This window comes from Hippoglossus stenolepis, chromosome 12 (assembly GCF_022539355.2).
Source record: "Hippoglossus stenolepis isolate QCI-W04-F060 chromosome 12, HSTE1.2, whole genome shotgun sequence".
In the NCBI taxonomy this organism is placed as follows: domain Eukaryota; kingdom Metazoa; phylum Chordata; class Actinopteri; order Pleuronectiformes; family Pleuronectidae; genus Hippoglossus; species Hippoglossus stenolepis.
In genome coordinates this window covers 4,813,010-4,830,894 of record NC_061494.1, presented here as the reverse complement: position 1 = coordinate 4,830,894, position 17,885 = coordinate 4,813,010, and the positions used below count along the sequence as shown (strand labels likewise).

The 17,885-nt window shown below is 41.3% G+C and overlaps 1 protein-coding gene across 1 annotated transcript in view; it reads left to right on the top strand.

The window, feature by feature from the left end:
* The window catches only part of LOC118119074 (serine/threonine-protein kinase 32C), an 88,632-nt gene that overhangs the window by 50,482 nt on the left and 20,265 nt on the right, over positions 1-17,885 (top strand). The window contains exons 3-4 of the mRNA XM_035172756.2: positions 7,457-7,608; positions 15,265-15,438. Coding sequence (XP_035028647.1) covers positions 7,457-7,608; positions 15,265-15,438 — 326 coding nt within the window. The remainder of the gene's footprint in view (positions 1-7,456; positions 7,609-15,264; positions 15,439-17,885) is intronic.

Genomic DNA, 17,885 nt, shown 5'->3' with positions numbered 1-17,885 from the left:
TCCATTCATATGCAAATTCGCTGCAAAACATTCTGCCTCTCACCTCTCACCTCAAAACTGTTACTTTCTTTCCTGCTGGTACAAAACTAGTCTAATGCATTGAATTGCTAATATGCTCTATGAATATATGAATAAATCCTTTTTAAAAGTCATCATTTCACTCCCCTGACCGGCCCCTGGGGATTCCAGATAAGACGGGGCTGGTGGGAAATGACTGACAGTGTGATGTGTGATTGGTTGAGAAACTGTGGGTTTTACATTCTACACATCTGCTGCAATCATTAGATTCTCCGTAATAAAGAAACTCTATTAATAGCTGTGTATGATACAATGTAAAGTAGAATTACATCACTGAATAGGAAAAACAAGTGAAAACTAACAAATGAGAATAAACAAGGGAGGATCACAGGTATTTTGAGGGGCAGTGGTATTAATTCAAAACAGAGCAATGAGATATTTCAGTTGTAAAAATTTGCCGACTGCTGCTTTGAGATCAGTTTTGATAAAAGTCTTTAGCTGCCTTCCTCATCTCTTTCTCTGCCTCTGGCTGCTCTCTTCCTAGTTGCTGCATCAATGGGCAACTAGGGATGCACCAGTCTTTTATGGTCCTGATAACAATATTTATTCATGTGCTATGAGTATTGGTTATGTAGAGGTTATGTTTTAATTGCTCTTTGTCTGTTTGTCAATTACACAAAAACTACTGAATCGATTTTTAGTGAAAACTGGTTGAAGGGGCCAAGGAAGAACTTTTGGACCGGATTCCGCTAGGGAGGCAGATCCAGGGTTTTTTCCCTCCACTTTTTTTAACATTGCTATATTTCTATATAGGGTCTATTTTCCATGTTAATGTAAATTTCTCAAGAATGCAGGGATATTGATTTAAAAAAGTCGGACATACCAACGCCTGGGCCACGCTGGCTGCGTGAGTGGCGCGTGACGGCTGTGTCGCGACTCAGTTGCTTCTCACAGGCGTCGGTTGTTCAAGCAGGGAGTGCGTCCACTGCGATGAAACCTCGACTCTCTAGAAGTGCAGCATGACTCACGCACCTGCATCCATTAAATGTTGAGTCTTTTGGAAACTCCTATCTGGATAGATGTCTTGTTGAAGGTAGTACCAACAGATACAGATTTTTAAATAAATAAATCATAACAATGCCTATAATGATTCAAGTTGACAGCAAAAGGTATGATGGATCTGTGCATGATTTATTGTATGTCTTATGTTGGACAATTTTCTGCAAAGCAAATTGCCTCTCTGGATATTTCAGTGACTCTCCACTACACTACCCTTCGGTACTTTGTGTCTAATTATGCACCAGCAACTTTGTTTAAAATCAATATTCAAAGTTTAAAGGAATTCCAATTTGAGTGGTAACATTTAAAGTTCTGCTTCTAGCATAGTGTGGGAGTCTAATGGCACATGGAAGATGCATGGCAGAAACTTGTATGAGCACATAGACCAAAAAGTAGAATAACATCAAATTGAATAGAAAAGATTGGCCAGATTCATACCAGCTTTTAACTACTTTATTATCGGACTTTTATCTGATTTCAATATCAGAATGGTACATTTTAATGTGCATGTTTTAAGTAACTCCTTAATGACCACATTGACCAGTTAGTCTTTTACCTACATGCTAAACAACAAGCTTTCAACTCCAAGGTATCGAATGCTCCACGATCAATCAATTCAAAAATCAGTCTTGCAAACGCGAGCTCAATGTAAAACATAAATTACTCAAAACTCTTAGATTTTCATTGGCTGAAGCCCTGTCAATCATTGACTGTCAGTTTCAGATGCACATGTCGATCAATCACAAACCTCCACATAAAGACTAATTTACAAACAAAGAAGAAGAAGAAAGGTGCGGAGGCCCTCTCTCAGCTTAATCTTCAAACGATATTAACGCTGACAGCAGAGAAGACGACTTGTTGAGTTGGATTGTAATGTAAATGTACTTCTTAGTTTATGCTTACAGCAGACATTTCCATCTAGGGTACAGCTCGACATAAATTTGATGGTGCACCCACTGTCCAGCATGTGAGCCCATTGTCTATTCATGTCTTGCAGAAGTTGATCCTGAGGTCACCTGAATTCTATAGTGACCTTTTCCTCTACTGTGGTTTAACTGTGTTTGTCCTTTGTTCGAAGAACTCCGCTGACTGACACAACACCCTCACCATACATGATACTATTTCCTCTCCAACACATTTAGGATGCAGCCTATAAGTCACACCTCTACAGACGATATGTTCCAGACACAGAACAATACATTCACCCCCCCCTGCGTGTTGTTGGGTCAGGAGGTAACCCACACAGACACTTCAGTTTTCATCTCACTTGCAACCTCCACCTTGCCTGTGTGATCCTTTCTGCAGAAAGCTTTTTACAAATAATCTTACAAAGACAACTTGTCTCAGAACCTCGTTTGTTGACCAATTTCTACCTCTGGATCCTGGCAGGCTCTCTCACAACAGTGATTTTAAGAAGCAGCAGCAGCACGAACAACGATACGACTGGTAGTGATTATTTCCATTTGGTCCATAGAGTTGCACCAACCTAAAAAGGGCAAAGGGGTCGGCAGATTGAAAAGTAGTAGCCACCGTACTGTGCACATCCCTGCATCTGAATGAAGCCAGATGAAAAATTCAAAGGATAAGAAGCCTGATGAATACTAAGACCATGCATACATGCATATGCTTTACATTATTACTATCAACAGTTTCTGTAGCGTAACATTATATATTAGGTTTATTTCATGTCATTCGTCCCAGTATGTGAGGGCCTGAAGCTTACTCAAAATAAATAATGCAACACATTGAACATTTCTCTCTTTTTTAGGTTGCATTACGCTCACGTAGTAATGGAGTTGTGAGCAGGGACTATTTTTTAAAACACTCTACTCGATGGTGCTTTCAGCTTAACAGATCACGTCTCTCGGAAAAGTGTGTTCTGTATCAATAATAGAAAATAAATGTTATGTCCACTGAGCGCTGGACTATGAGCACAGATATAGTTTACAGTTGTCCAGATTGGATTGTGATTTCCATCACTCATGGGCCTCACACAGGAACTTCTACCTTAAGTTAGTTCCCATACGCTTTATGCCTATTTCTCACTTGCACTGGATGTAGTGTTTAGATGTTACATGAGCTGCTTTCAGACATGCACTTAACTCCAGATAAACACATTTCTGAGTCAGAGGCTACATCCATACCACTATGTTTTCATATGAAAATGCATCAACTCTGCTATGGATATCAACCTGGAATCAACACCACTCAGAAGTTTTAGAGACGGTAAAACAGAGATTTGGAAAACGCTGCTGTCCCAGTTTTAATTTGAAAACTCCGATTTACTGCATTTCAGTCTGAATGGGCAGAAACAAATGTTTGGAAGCAATGACATAGACACTCATAACTGCTTGGTTCTTTTGTATGTAGTGTGTATACTCAATTATAAGTGTTGACCATGTTGTATTTGCTAACATCTGTTGTGCCGTTAAATTCTGCATTTTACAATGATACAAAAGCTGACATGGGTAGGAGACGAGCTGTAGTTCAAGCAATTCCTGTCTACACCGGTACTTGCATTCCTTCCTTGATATGAGTTTTCAGGAGTGCGTGAAACTGATAGGAAGCTAAAATGCATTTTTCAAATGAAAACATAGTATTATGGATGTAGCCTGGTGCTCCGGACATTTTCTGGAATTTTGTCCTACCAGTCCCTTGGTAACAACTCTGGATAATGTCCGAATTAGCTCATGTCAGAGTAAGTGAAAAAAAAATCCAAATACCTCAGAGAATAGAATATCTTAGGTTGAAATAGAGTACGTCGAAGAATCTGTCAACAAGACATGTCAAGACAATGAGATTTAAGAGCTTTTGGTGATTAGGGCAGATGCTGGTGTTGATGTGCTGCAAACAAAGACATATGACCTCCACATATGTTACTTCCTGCCTCCTGCAGGCTGTGCCACCCCTCGCCTCAACACTGCGGAAAATGTTCTATCATAATGAACGGTCTGATAGAAGGATGTTCTACTACATTCAAAGGTAAACTCCAGACCTCATTGTCTGGAAATCTTCCGGAGTTCATTGCTGAAAACAGCTATGTAGTGTATACAAGTCTCCAGGTTTCTGTGTGGAGGAGCCTTACAACCTTTAGCATGGTTTCCCCATGCATCTCATTGCTTTCCTTGTCAGTGGAGCCTCTAAAAATCAACCAACACTAATTTTCATTAATTGTTTTTTGTGCCTGTGGAAAAGAGCAGTATCTGTCTTAATTGTGAAAGATGGATGAAGGTGTAATTCTTGTTAGCAGGAATAAAATGAGTTTATTTAGTGTACCTTCAAGCACAGTGCAGATGGCACAGACTGACCTGGCTGAGAGCAAAGAGAAACTGGGTCTGAATTCAGCCCAACGAGGGAGATGGAACAAGGGAGGGCCTGGAGCTGTGTGTTATCAGGCTGAGGGCGGGAACACATTTTTAAGAAGGACGTATGTGGTTTGGATAAACTGATAAGGAGACTTGGAAGTCCAGTGGCAGGTTTTCTACATATAAACTGGTAAAAGTGAAAATGTTCTGCTGATATTCAATATCATTAATTGATAAAAAGAAGGAGAAGTCAATTTAGCCGACTCGTAGACCCTCTGTTAGTCCGTTTAATCTGACACTTGATGCAGGAGGAGGAACAGGTTTGATGTATTTAGCTGCGATGAGCTAATGAAAGTGACAGAAGTCAGGGAAGTCTGAGCTTGGAGGGGCTCCAGATGGAGGAAAGTGGAGAGACGGCCAAGTCAGACCTGGCACCCATGAGATCTGTGCTTGAGGGGAAACCATGAGTACAGGGGCGGACTTAACAAATATTCAGGCTGAGATTTTGGCTCCATTGCAGATCACTCCCGTTCACGCAAACCACCAGAACGCCATTTGTGGATGTAACAGGCCCAAGACAAAGGAAAAATGTGGCTTATAGGGGTTAGGGTTTTAGGGTTTATTATTATATTTTGTATAATAACAATATATATTGTTTACACACCGACTCTGAAACTTTCCTCTGTCATTTAAGTTTTTAGAACAGGTTTGTTTTGCTGTTGGAGCGTTTTGGATCAATTTCATCACAGAAATCAGTTTTCTTCTATTTAATATGTGGGCCCAGTGTTGCTCCAGCGTATCAAACTGGACATCTGACATCCTGAAATAGACTTGGAAGCAATCGGGATAATTTCACAGCTCCTTGATTAGAAAATGAAACTCTCTTTGTTCCTGACGGCCTCTCAGGTTTGGATGGACCCAGTGTTTTCTTTTTTCAAGAAGTGAGAGGACAACAAAATCATCCTCATTGCTCAACTCCATCTTATCTCCTAATGTGAATTTTCGGTACAAATAGAATAATAAAACGCATCAGACTCAATGTGCATTTGACTATATTTAATGGATGGTGAAAAAAACAAAACTGTAAGTGGATTCTGAGAGGTCCTTCAACTCAATGCTGCTTGCATCAAGGTCACTGTTAGAATCCTCAGGCCACTGGGAAATGTCCCGGTGCTTCCGACTGCTGTCTCTGTGTGTATCAGTACAGGTAAATAAATAGTGTTTCACTTGAAAATGTCCATTTTAACATCTGTCAACAACCTGAAAAAAGTTATGTAGAAGTGAATTGAATATAGAAAACAAATTCATTTCCAGTGAAGTCGTTTTCAGATGGTATCAGCAAATAGATTCTATGATGCACGGCTGCACAAACACCATATGCCTTCAATCAAGTTGGTGTTTGTTTTCTCTTTTATGATACTTAAAGACTGAACAAATGAGCAAATGACTCAGTGAGTTGTTTTTTTTGTGGTGCATCAGGGCCGGAATGTGGTGTAAAGCAGCCATTGGTCTAGCTCAGACTATGAGGAGACCTATCTCTTGGTAGACAACTCTCTCCTGCTTAGGTCTTCTGTCTACAACTGAAATATACCTCGCAGGGGGCTGGTAGTGAAGTTGGACACTTTCATGGGCCACATTTTGTTCCTGATGTACTTTGCATGATGGTGAGAGTTGCCTCTCCTTCTGTGAGGGATTCACATTCACTGTGTTTACGTGCACACAAGAAGCCAGAGTACAGGGAGAAATCAAGTTAAGGAGGAAAATCAGAGACTGCACTTACATGCAGGTGGTCGGTAATCAGATTCCACCTCGACCCCCACTAAGTGCATTACATGGATGCGGAGCAATGTTTCTTGCTGCACTGCTGCCACAGTGATGGACGTTTTTGTCTTGCACACATGCTTTTTTGAAATCCCAGAAAAACACATACAAGACAAAGACATCCACTGTCTTCATTTGGAATCTAGCTTACCAGAGTAATACTCACTGACTGCTGAGTTGTTTGTTACATTGTTCTTCCTCTCCATATTGGCCATTAAACAATCCCATATGCCATATGTGTGTTGGATGATGAGTCAAAACACATGCCATACCATGTTATCATGATTAAAAATGCACAAGTATTTACTCCAAAGATAACACACTTAAAGAAAGAAAATGACTGAGTGAGGACAGACGAACAACTTTAAGAATTGACTGTGGTCGGATACTAATGTTACTGTGATGACTCTGACCTCTGGAGTCCCATCCCGCCTCTGATCTTTGCAGTCACTTCCTGACAAAACCACCAAACTTGTGATGAATAAGTAATGAGGTAATTTGTTGGGAAGTGGTCTCTGCCACAAACTTCTGTTCGGAAATGAAGTTCATTAGAGCTGCTCAGCGTGGCAGCTCATCGTGCTTCGGTGTAGGTCACCTCTAGCACTACAATCACATTCCTCAACAGCTGAAAGATTGTCTGTGCTATTTTGATAACAGTATTTGCATGGCGGCCAGCCACATTTGAGGAGCTGTGGCCTAGATACTTTAGCATTGATGTGTTTCTTTTTCCCTCCTCAAAGTTCAGAATCATTGGAATCATCCGTACTGAGTGGTCAGCTCTGACACATTCAGGACGCGTTTTAATGCCAGGTGTGATCGGATCTCTGAGGACAGATGTTAATACCAAGTGTGTACGGGGCCTAAGTTCAGGTCTGAATGCACCTAAATGCATCCTGAATGGGTCCTGAGATCCGATCACTCAGACGCATGTGACCACATTCTTTTCACTGTGTGACTCATATGTGTCCTGCGCACACACACACACTGACATACAAACACAAACATTTGTCCAAAGATACATCTGATTATTTGTGGTGTGAAAAGACAAACTTAACACTGTGATCAGCTCTGTTAGGACAGATGTTAATACCAGGTCTGAAAGGGGCCATGTGTACATGTGTTGTTTTAAAAAACACGTATTTTTATAAATTCACATTCAGATTTTGCAAACAAACTGTCTGAATGCATGTTTGTCTCATACCAATATGCTTAAATGTGTTTCTTCCTCTCTGTTCTTCTCTTTCCTGCTGCAGGTATGCATTGTGCAAAAGAGGGACACGGAGAAGATGTACGCCATGAAGTACATGAACAAGCAGCAGTGCATAGAGAGAGATGAGGTCCGAAACGTCTTTAGAGAGCTTGAGATCCTACAGGAAATTGAACATGTTTTTTTAGTAAATCTCTGGTGACTATTCCACGTTTTTACACTTTAAATGTGCTCGGCTCTGCCTGTGTCGCTCATCCGCTTTGCCTCGTCTGTTCGTCTTGTGTATTTACCCGACGCAATCCTTAATAGAGAAGTGCATGCACTCTAAGAACTGCCGCAGCCCCTAAAATAGATGTGCTCTTTAGATATAACGTCCCCAGTGTTGCATGAACTTCATATTCTGCATTTGTTCACTTTGTGGGAAGAAAGTGTTACTTTCATTAAGGTTTGAAACAAATCTTCCTCCAGAAACCAACAGCTATTAGTTTAAGAAAGTATTTACACAGGAGAGATATTTTTGGGATATTAATTTTGACTCTGAGCCCATGAAGCACACATTTGATAATTACTGTGGTTTGAAATGACCTTACTCTTCCCTTGAGTCTGATATGTGGGTGAATGGAGGCTGCTTTCATTATTCAACGCTCATCTCCGAGTGGGACACATTTCTAAATGTAATTGGGGACCTGGCACGGCATTCACGGCATATTACACAAAGCACTTTACTCCTCTGTAATTGGTAGAATGATAGTGCACGTGCCTAACGTCTCTAAGCGATCGCTCCCAGAATATTTAGCTATTCAGCCATTCCGCCATAGATCGATTATGTGAAGAAAGTGAGTAGATGATTCCAGACAAAGTCATGTCCTGGGCTCGTTCCCTCTTCAAGTTGTCAATGATTTAAGTTGAATCTACAAGTTTTTTTTTTTCCTCCTGCCAGAGAAGCCACTCTAGAACAAACTGAGGGTATTTTAATGAGCGTACAGTAGCTGGCCTGTGTATTTTTTATAGAATAATTCCCTGCAGGAGTGTATGGCTGCCAAAGCTTTTCTGTGTTCTAGTTTTCCTACTGCTATGCTGCTCTCTCTCTCTCTCTGACTCTGCATCCTGCACTATTTCAAATGCCAATTAGAGATAAGATGGTAAACTGTTTTGTGGCATCCATGTTGGAATTAGTAGTTTCACACATTCTACGTCAGCTTCACAGAGATGCTCCGAAGAGGGCCTGTCCGTCTCAGTGGGATCACGTTTGAAACATGAACAACTTTCCCTCGTCTGTCCAATTCTCAGCAATTAGTTTTAATATGGATAATCCATATGCACTTGGATAGGACCATTATTCAAGCCCATATGTGTAACGGTATATTACCTGGCGTATGTATAATTCTAAGGCTCATCTACATGTAGCAGAATAATAATGAGGATAGAAAATTCCATAAACATTAAAGGGGCAGTTCACACTAATTACAAAGCTTCTATTGATATCCAAGCATACAGAGAGGTTTGTTTTATTTGCCAAGGAAGGAAATATCTACCTGCCTCATACAAAGGATCTAATTACCTCAGCCGGGGAGGTTATGTTTTCATATGCATTTGTTCTGCCTGTTTGTTAGTAGGGGTATGCAAAAACTACTGGACGGATTGACACAAAGCTTAGTTGAAGGTTGTGGTTTGGGTTCAGGGAAGAGCCCATTGAATTTGGGTGCCAATCTAGATCAGTGGGCGGATCTTTAATATTGTTATTTAACATTTTCGTGAATTTAGGGAATAATACAGAGATACTGATGAAAACATCTGGCATATTTAGGGGACTGCATCTACTAGTAAGTGTAATTTGGTGCAGCTAGATTGAATTTATTCTTTTGATATTTAAGATAAACCAACTCTTTAAAGAAGGAAAACTGTCGAAAATTTCTTTAGATCAGTATTTATATCAAGCTGTTCTTCGAGTCTTATCAAACACTCAAAACGCTTTAAAGTCACATTCACACATTTACCCATTCACCCACCATTCATGTGCTGTTGGCACAGCTGTCAGGGACAGGATCTTGCCCAAGGACACTTCAGAATGCAGACTGGAGGAGCAGGGGATCGAACAACAGACCTTCTGGTTAGTGGACGACCATCTCTACCTCCTGAGCCACAGCCGCCCAGTATATGTACTGTAGAAGTGAAAAATTGGGCCCTTAGACGACTTTTCTCACCAATAATGTCCTTTTCCTTCATTTCCCTTGCACCTTTCCTGCTTGTATCTGACTGGCCCAATTGAAAAGCACAGGGAGGCTGTCAAATCTGCATAACATATGAAGCATCATATGGTGCGTTCTCAACGAGCCGTTACCATCAGAAAGTGTCACAGAGCGAGAGACAGCACATAAACCAGCTGTGTACTAGCGTCTGGATGCAGCTGTTTCTAAATGTTACTATCTTGTCCTGATGTAAAGCCACCAGAAAGAGTAATGATAAATAAGTGTTTTTGGATTTTGCTCCAGAATCCTACTTTCTGGTACTGACGGAAAGTACTTTAACTCCTCTTAAAAATCATCTGCAGGGACCAAAGTCCCCCCGTGTCGTGGGGAGCTTCCACCGTGCACAAAGAGATATGATTCAGGGAAAGTTTAGATTAGTTTTCTCCTCAAACTGGAAAGAGGAGAACACAGTGAGAGATGAAGGAAATAGATTATAGCTCGAGTCTATGGTGTGTTTCTTATTTCTGCCCCAGTTTATGCCGACACTCTGCGAGCATCTGTGCGTGACAGCATTGTTATGTGTTGCACCTGTATACATCGCAGAAACTGTCTGCTTCATTTAGCTGCTGCTGGAGACGGATTCTCAGCCGGGGCAGGTAATGAGACAGGACAGATGAGAATTCTGCTTCATCTCTCCATCTTCTTTCTTACTGTATAACAACTCGTTACCTAATTGGTTAGCCGCGTGGTTATGCTGTTTAACCAAGTCCCTGTAGATCAGACAGTATCCATAGACTTTTTCAATCAGACCGATCTGGAGCGCGGCATTCAGGCGTTATTAATGATGTGCAATAGACCAGCTGGGTTTTGTGGGAATTGCCTATTCTCAAAAACAAACACACAAAAATTGCAACTCACAAGAAATGCCAGCTTTGATAGGGCTTCATAGGAGTGTTTTATTGATACAGTGCCAGGAGGGAGCCGAAGAGACACAGTCAGAGAGCGCACAGGAAAACACACCAAATAGCTGTCAGAGGAAGTAATGATTCCTGCAAACATCAAGAGGAGGGGGAGGGAATCCAGTTGGAGAGGAGGGGCGTGCAAGACAGCACAAAGGAAGTATTCGGCCTTGATTTGTTGAAAAGAAATGTGCAGATAGGTTTTCCTTCACCTTTTACCTGCACACACACACACACACACAACAACACAAATACGTTCTGTCTCGAAGCAGAAAGCAGTTCTGCGTTCACTGAGAAATCCTGAGTTGTGCTGTTCTGCAGCTTCAGAGGAAGTTCATTAGGAAGCAACCTTGTGAAAGCCCACACCGAATCCCATCAGCCGGGTAAAGGCAGCTTTAAGCCGGGCGGATGTCAAGTTTTCAGCCCACGGTAATTGCTGCGACCATTCCCTTGCTGCATGGATATGATGTGTAGGAGTCCAGGGTACACTGAATGGATTACCTTGGAGGAGGAAAAATGAACTATCATTTGCTGCACACGGCAAATGCACACAAATCCTTGTAAGGATTTGTGACATGAGAAGACGCTGACTGCCTCTTTCCCTCACATATTTTTGAAAATAGCTAAGGGCTGGGGTCACCTCTCGCCATCCAGAGGCAGCGAGTAACCAGCATTAGTGTCGAAGCATTGAATTTGATCCCCTGGTTTATGGGGTATAGTACATCATAGTAAAAGCAAGATTTTGCCTTAAGTGTTACATCACAACAAATCACTCTCCAACACAACCACCCGCTCTCCCTAAGGGCTCAGACACATGGCAGTGAATCATGACCAAATGGACACAACCCCTGTGCTGTGGAAAACACAGTGGCGAGGGTAGCCGGGATTGTCAGAGCAACTGTCATCATAGAGTTGAAGCTTTAAAAACGGTCTCATCTTAAAGGATTTTAAGCCAAAACGGGTGAGTCATCTGAGGAAGCGTCGTGTGATGCGGCCCTCTTCCAGTCCATCCTTTCATCAGGATGGATGTGCCGTGTCCTGTTCAGCCTCCATTAGGAATATTGATTTCAGGCGGGATGGAACAAGGCCTTTGGAGACTGTGGAGCAAATTAGCCTCTACACCCCGAGTCAGCAGTTATAACAAGCCCTATGAGGGGGCTTAGCTTTAAATCATCCTCATAAAAGGCGAAATATGGGATCCGTCCTAAAAGGCACAGGAGTCTGTTTCTCTAATACAGCATTGAGCAACCACAGATTATTTTCCCCTGGACTTGCAGTCTTGAAGGACTTTTAGTGAAACTGTACCGTTCACTACTTTTTAAAGAATAACTTTTTGTAGGACATGTTTTTCAAAGTTCTTTTTGTGAAATGAGGCCAGTGGAGGTGCTGTGTCTTAAGGCGACTGTTTGGAGGCGGCTGACAGGAGAGGCAGCGTTCACTCACGCCATTGTTGCAGGAAGCCTCAGCGGAGCATTCAAGTGTCTCGTGATTGAGTCATGCAGCCAGCTCCAGCCAGCCCATCTCGATCATCAACTTTATGTAGGCCACTGAAACTTTGCAGGGCAACTCGAGCCAACAGAATCATAAGCTCATGTTTCTCTCTCTCGCTTTTTTCCTCAAAACTGTTCTCCTCTTCTGCTGTCCCTTTATTTTCCTCTCTCCTCCCTGCCTCCCCGGGCTCATTTGTCATTGTGGCCTGATTATTTCAGCCTGTTCCTTGTACTCCTTCCAGCCGGCTAACCTCACTGTGACTGTCGCAGCCTTGTCCTGTCCTGGCCTTTCCACATGGCCTCCTCCTGGTTTTGGACAGTAACAGCCCTCCCCAGGCCTCCAGACTACTGCCAGGCACTCGTTCAGACTTGAGGGTCTGACCCGAGACTCCTCTGTGCTCATTATAAAGAGCGACACAATAAATTGTATGAGGTGAAGCAGTGGGCACATTAAACAAGACTCGTGGTAAAACATTATTTAGACCCATTCCAGTGTCCCAGTGTTGTAAACTCTAGTTGCAATAATCAATATTTTTTAAATGTCAACAATAGATGAAGTAGCAGTGTGCAATGTGCAAGGCTTTGAGAAACTCACAGAAAGAAATTCACCCACTCTAGCACTAAAGCTTCTTTCAGCGTGTTGCAAAACATTGCTGTTTTATTCTGTCTCAATGTGCATTTACCCTTAGTTGACGAGGAGTTTAGACATCCAGACAGAGCTCAAATGTAAAAACTTCTACATAAATACATCCTTTGTTATATAAAGTATTCTGGAAATGCTGTCCTTCAAGGAGACCCAGGGGTAAACCAAGTCAGACAGTCATCTGTTATGTTTTCATAACAGATGCAAAACAAAAATGAGATTCAAATAGCCTTTAGAGATATGGGCCGATGCCCGTGTCGATGTAAACAGAAACACCTCCTGCATGCTGCGCCTCCTCTCAACTGAACGCTCTGATGATTTTTCTATTGTTGTGAACTCGTCTGACCGTAGAATTTCGGAGTTCATGCTGAATAGGGCTTAATACGTGTCGCTTTTCATTTCCTTTCCCACTCCCAAAAGAACACACCTTCACTTGGTTTTTTTAAGGACTGTCAAATTTGTGGACTTCACATTGTGTTTATTCAGAGCAAAGTGCTCTAAAATAAGGGGAGAGTAAAATTGTTTGCATTCCTTACGTCCCATCCTTAGCGCGAGTCTTAAAGGTGACAAGTCTTGTCAGCACTGGAGCTTTCATATGCTCCAGTTGTCGGCCCGTATCTGACACCTCCTTGTCACCTCAGTAGAGGTGGGGGGGAGGCAGTGACAGTCCTCCCCTTTTAGGAGCCCAGATATTTTGGTGTTGGATTGGGAAGTGTGTCCTGTGGAACGCTGAGATAGCGAGTGTGGCCTCAGAGGAAGCTCATCCGTCAACTGGGTACCAGGAATCAGACTGTGACAATGAGGTGATAAAAAGGTGACAGCGAGGATTCCCTGCCAACAGCAAACAACAACCTGGGGCCGGCCATCTGCTGAGGCCACCATGTGTTTCAGTGTTGTGCCTGAGCTGTGAAGGGTCAGGCCAGGTTGCTTCACTATGTCTGATGGAGGTGGCTCTACTGTCATTTTCTGTTGAGTGCATTGTTTTGGTGGAGGCAGGGTGTGTAAGGAGTAGGTCCGAGTATAAAGGCCATGTTGAAGATAAAAATCAATTCTGAAATCTCAAGAATAAAGTCGTAATTTTAAGAGAATTAAGTTGTAATGAGATGGAACTCAATTTTAATAGAATAAAGTCATAGTATTATGAGAGTAAAGTCGTAATCGATAACAAACGTATAATATTAAGAGAATAAAGTTGTATCATGAGAATAAAGAAGAGTTTCAATCCTTCTGGATCCAAACCAACAAACCAGGTAGATTAAGATTATGACCTAATTCTCCTAAAATTACAACTTAATTCTTGTAATATTATGAATTATTATATATAATATTATGAAAACTTTTTTAAAACTATTTTAATAGACATACAAAGCTAAATATTGAAGTATTTTTCTAACAATTAAATGGTAAGGCTCATAAGGAAACTACTTCATGTGTTGCCCATCATCCATCCTATCACATTCAAATCGATGTCAGTTTATCAACCAATCTACGCAGCATTTTAGCAGAAGCAGAAGACCCAACACTTCTGCAAATGGGCTTCATTCTCTGCTGCAGAGCCCCCAATCTGTGGATGACATGGACTGATTTTTCGCTCTGCAGCGAACACAGGCCCCATTTCTCACTTATAGAGAGGCAGGAAATTGCACCAAAGAGGACCAATCAGAATGTCCCCCTGAGTGTTTAGGGCCAAGCGTGAGGATACAGAGAGAACCTGCAGCTATAAAAAGAAGCAATACCACCACAACATCAGAGCTTTGATGGGAGAGTAAAGAATTGGCTCAGTAGCAGCCACATTTAAACCACGTTAGATAGAGGAAATCACCAAGGCTAAGTTTGTTTCCCTCCTCTGCTGCAACATTGACATGGGGGGCCTATTAAGATATTATTCTGCCTTAATTTCTTTTAGATGAAAAATTGGATTCTGTTGTACAAAAACAGTTTGTTTGCCCGTGTGGCTTAATGTTTTGTTCTGCGTCTGTGGAGTTGAGTGTTACAAATCTCCCCCCCCAGATCACTGAGAGGCTGTGTTTTAATTTGATGTGCATGATTTATAAGCCTGATTGACAAAAATGTTTAGCGGACCACGAGCAGCCTCCAGTTGACAGTTCACATTGAGCACAGATTCAAGCTTTAATCTTAATTCTTAATTCACTTCCTCTCTTCTTGCGTCCTTTTACATATGTTATTAAGATATGATATTACAATTACATACAATGTTTATGTTCAGAGCCCGCCAGCAGCAGATATAGATCCATAAAAAAAACCACTCAAGTATGCATTAATGTACATAATAATGCATTATGCATCAGGGCTGCAGATTTCTTACAAGGCAGAGAAAGATGCATGAATATGGTGTTTTCCTGTGCTCTATGCATTCTACCATGTTCGTGCATGTGTGACATGTATGTGTGTCTTGTGATGTGTTGTGTGCACTGCATGCATTAGCATACAAGCTGCCTCTGGACTACGATGTGTTGTTTGTGTGCTCAGTTTTTGGCTTACTTTTGTGTAGTGTTTCCTTCCCACACTGGACAGTGACTTAGCGCTGTGTGTGTCCCCCCCATTGGTCCCAGGTACTCGTTTCAGGATGAGGAGGACATGTTCATGGTGGTGGACCTCCTGCTGGGAGGAGACCTGCGCTACCACCTGCAGCAGAACGTTCAGTTCAGCGAGGACGCTGTCAAACTCTACCTCTGTGAGATGACACTGGCGCTGGACTACCTGCAGAGCCAGCACATCATCCATAGGTACAAATTCAGCCTTTTCTCCTTTTCTGTCATTTTTACTTGAACGTGTAAAGAATGCATTTGCCTTCAAGCCATTTCGGACAACAGCATTAGCTGAAGATGCTTGCAATTATCTTTATATGTCCTATAGGCCGCACTTACATCTTAATTTTGGGCATGTATGTCATTTTTAATGGCCAGAGGTACATTTATTTACTCATTTAATAATATGAATTCATTAATGCAATGGATTGCATATAACCACAGGGAACATAGATTTAACAGGGAAATCACAGAGAATAATTATTGTGTCTGGTTTGATGAGAACCCTTTATATAAGTATCACAATGACAGTGTTGGTGGTAAACTGCAGCAAAAAAAAAAAAACTGGTGACTGTAGGAACAGATCCAGATTTTCAATGATTAGCAGAGCAAGTGGGTTATTGAGGCAGTTTTCGTGTCAGTCTTGGATTATGGAGATGTAATCTACAGATGTGCTGCTGCCTCCATTTTTAAGCCCTTGGGTTCTGCTTATCATGCCTCCCTCAGATTTATGATGGTTCCTCACTATTGTATCATTTAAAACAGAGTTATGGTGGTAGATGTGATCTGTGTTTGTTTCTGTAAAAAGTATTCAGTATTGGATCTGCACATGTTTACACTTGCTCCAACCTCAAACCTAACGTAAAATTTCCTTTTAGCAACATACTTTACAATTCAATATACTGGTATCCATTGGGTAATATATGGTATCCATTGGGTAACGACTCCACAGCAGCTTATAATTTGCATATTTTTATTTGCTTTTAACTACTTGATTTGTGCAGTCGCCTCGTGTGTGTGTGTGTGTGTGTGTGTGTGTGTGTGTGTGTGTGTGTGTGTGTGTGTGTGTGTGTGTGTGTGTGTGTGTGTGTGTGTGTGTGTGTGTGTGTGTGTGTGTGTGTGTGTACCAAGTGTTGTTTTCTTTAGTCCAGAATGGGCCCTTTTACCTCGGAAGCAGGTCCTCTCTATGGTGGCCTCCATTTTTTTTTTATTGTAATACTCATTCAAAGCCTAGATTTCTAAAATATGGAGAAGCTAGTGAAAGCCATTTTGTAAAGCAAACATTAAAGCAGCGCTGGTTGATTTTAGGCAGCAGAAAAAGCTCAACATGAACAAATACCAGCATATTTAGTTGATATTGCATGATATTGTAGAGCGAAGGCGTACATTAGCATTCCTTCGTAATCCTGTTTCTGTCCAACTGAGGAACATAAGTGTCTTCTTTTGCATTTCATAGCTGAAAAAAGGGTATAACACGAGCTACACATTGTCACATTATACATGTAGTAATTGAACCCAACATAAATAAATACACAAATTGAAATCCAAAAGATTCTTCACCATCAACCATAACCACCAAGAATTATATTCGTTGCTCTGTTTACATACTGAATGAAAATAACTTAAACCCATTGTTTGACTAGATTTCCTATTTTCCTAGTTATGATTATGATATTATGGAGTTTAGTTTCTTATCGTTATTAAAGAGCCTGATCTTTCAGTTTAAGAAAAGGACTTGATTTCACTCTTTTTGTAATGCAATCACTCAATACCCTGCGCGCTCAATCAAATAGCCCCTGCTTGTGCTTATAATTGCTCAGCTTGTGCTCGCACTCAGATATTTTGTTGCTTTGACAGATTTCTTGCACTCCACCTTCAGCTCTTCTCCTCTTGAAACGTCTGCTCTTGGATTTCTCCTCTGGTCTATTTGTGCAACAAGTCTGTCAAAAATCCCCAAGAATAGAAGGCCTGGTGTGGGTGTGTTAGTTGAATTTACTTTTTCACTCTACTGTGTAACTGGTTACTATTGCTTCCTGGTCCTGTTCCGCTAAAATACACAGGGAAAAAGAAACAAATCTGTCTAAGCAACAAAATACATGAGTGAAAGCGAGAAATTCAACCTTCTAATCAGCAAATGAGTGAGACTCAGTATCAGCATCATTACAGTACTATTGCATTATATTTTGTTTCATCGAATACACAAAGATCAGTTTGCAACTTCAACCACTGAAGTTTTCCTGCATTGAAATAACTGTGAAGATCAGCTCAAGGTTGTGCCTGTAACTTGTAATTTTCAAGAGGTTTATTTCCTTGTCTTCAGCTCCTGCAGCGTGCAGCAACATTATTGGTGATATATGAATGCAATGATTAACTCTTCAGGCTAGAACTCAAAACAACAAAATACATTTCAGCAAAGTCAAATATCTTTTCTGTGCAGAAACTTTAGCAAGTGCATTATCTCCTCTCTTTTCCAGAGGGGGGGAAACTTTGTAATCTTTGTGCGAGCACACTGGTTTTATCAGAACCACAAAGTCACAATGTCTTTCTAACTTTGCTTTATATGCAGTTCTTACGGCTGTAGTCATGATTTATGTGTCTATCTATGAAGATATCTTTTTTTAACTTTTTATTGCCACCTTTATCAT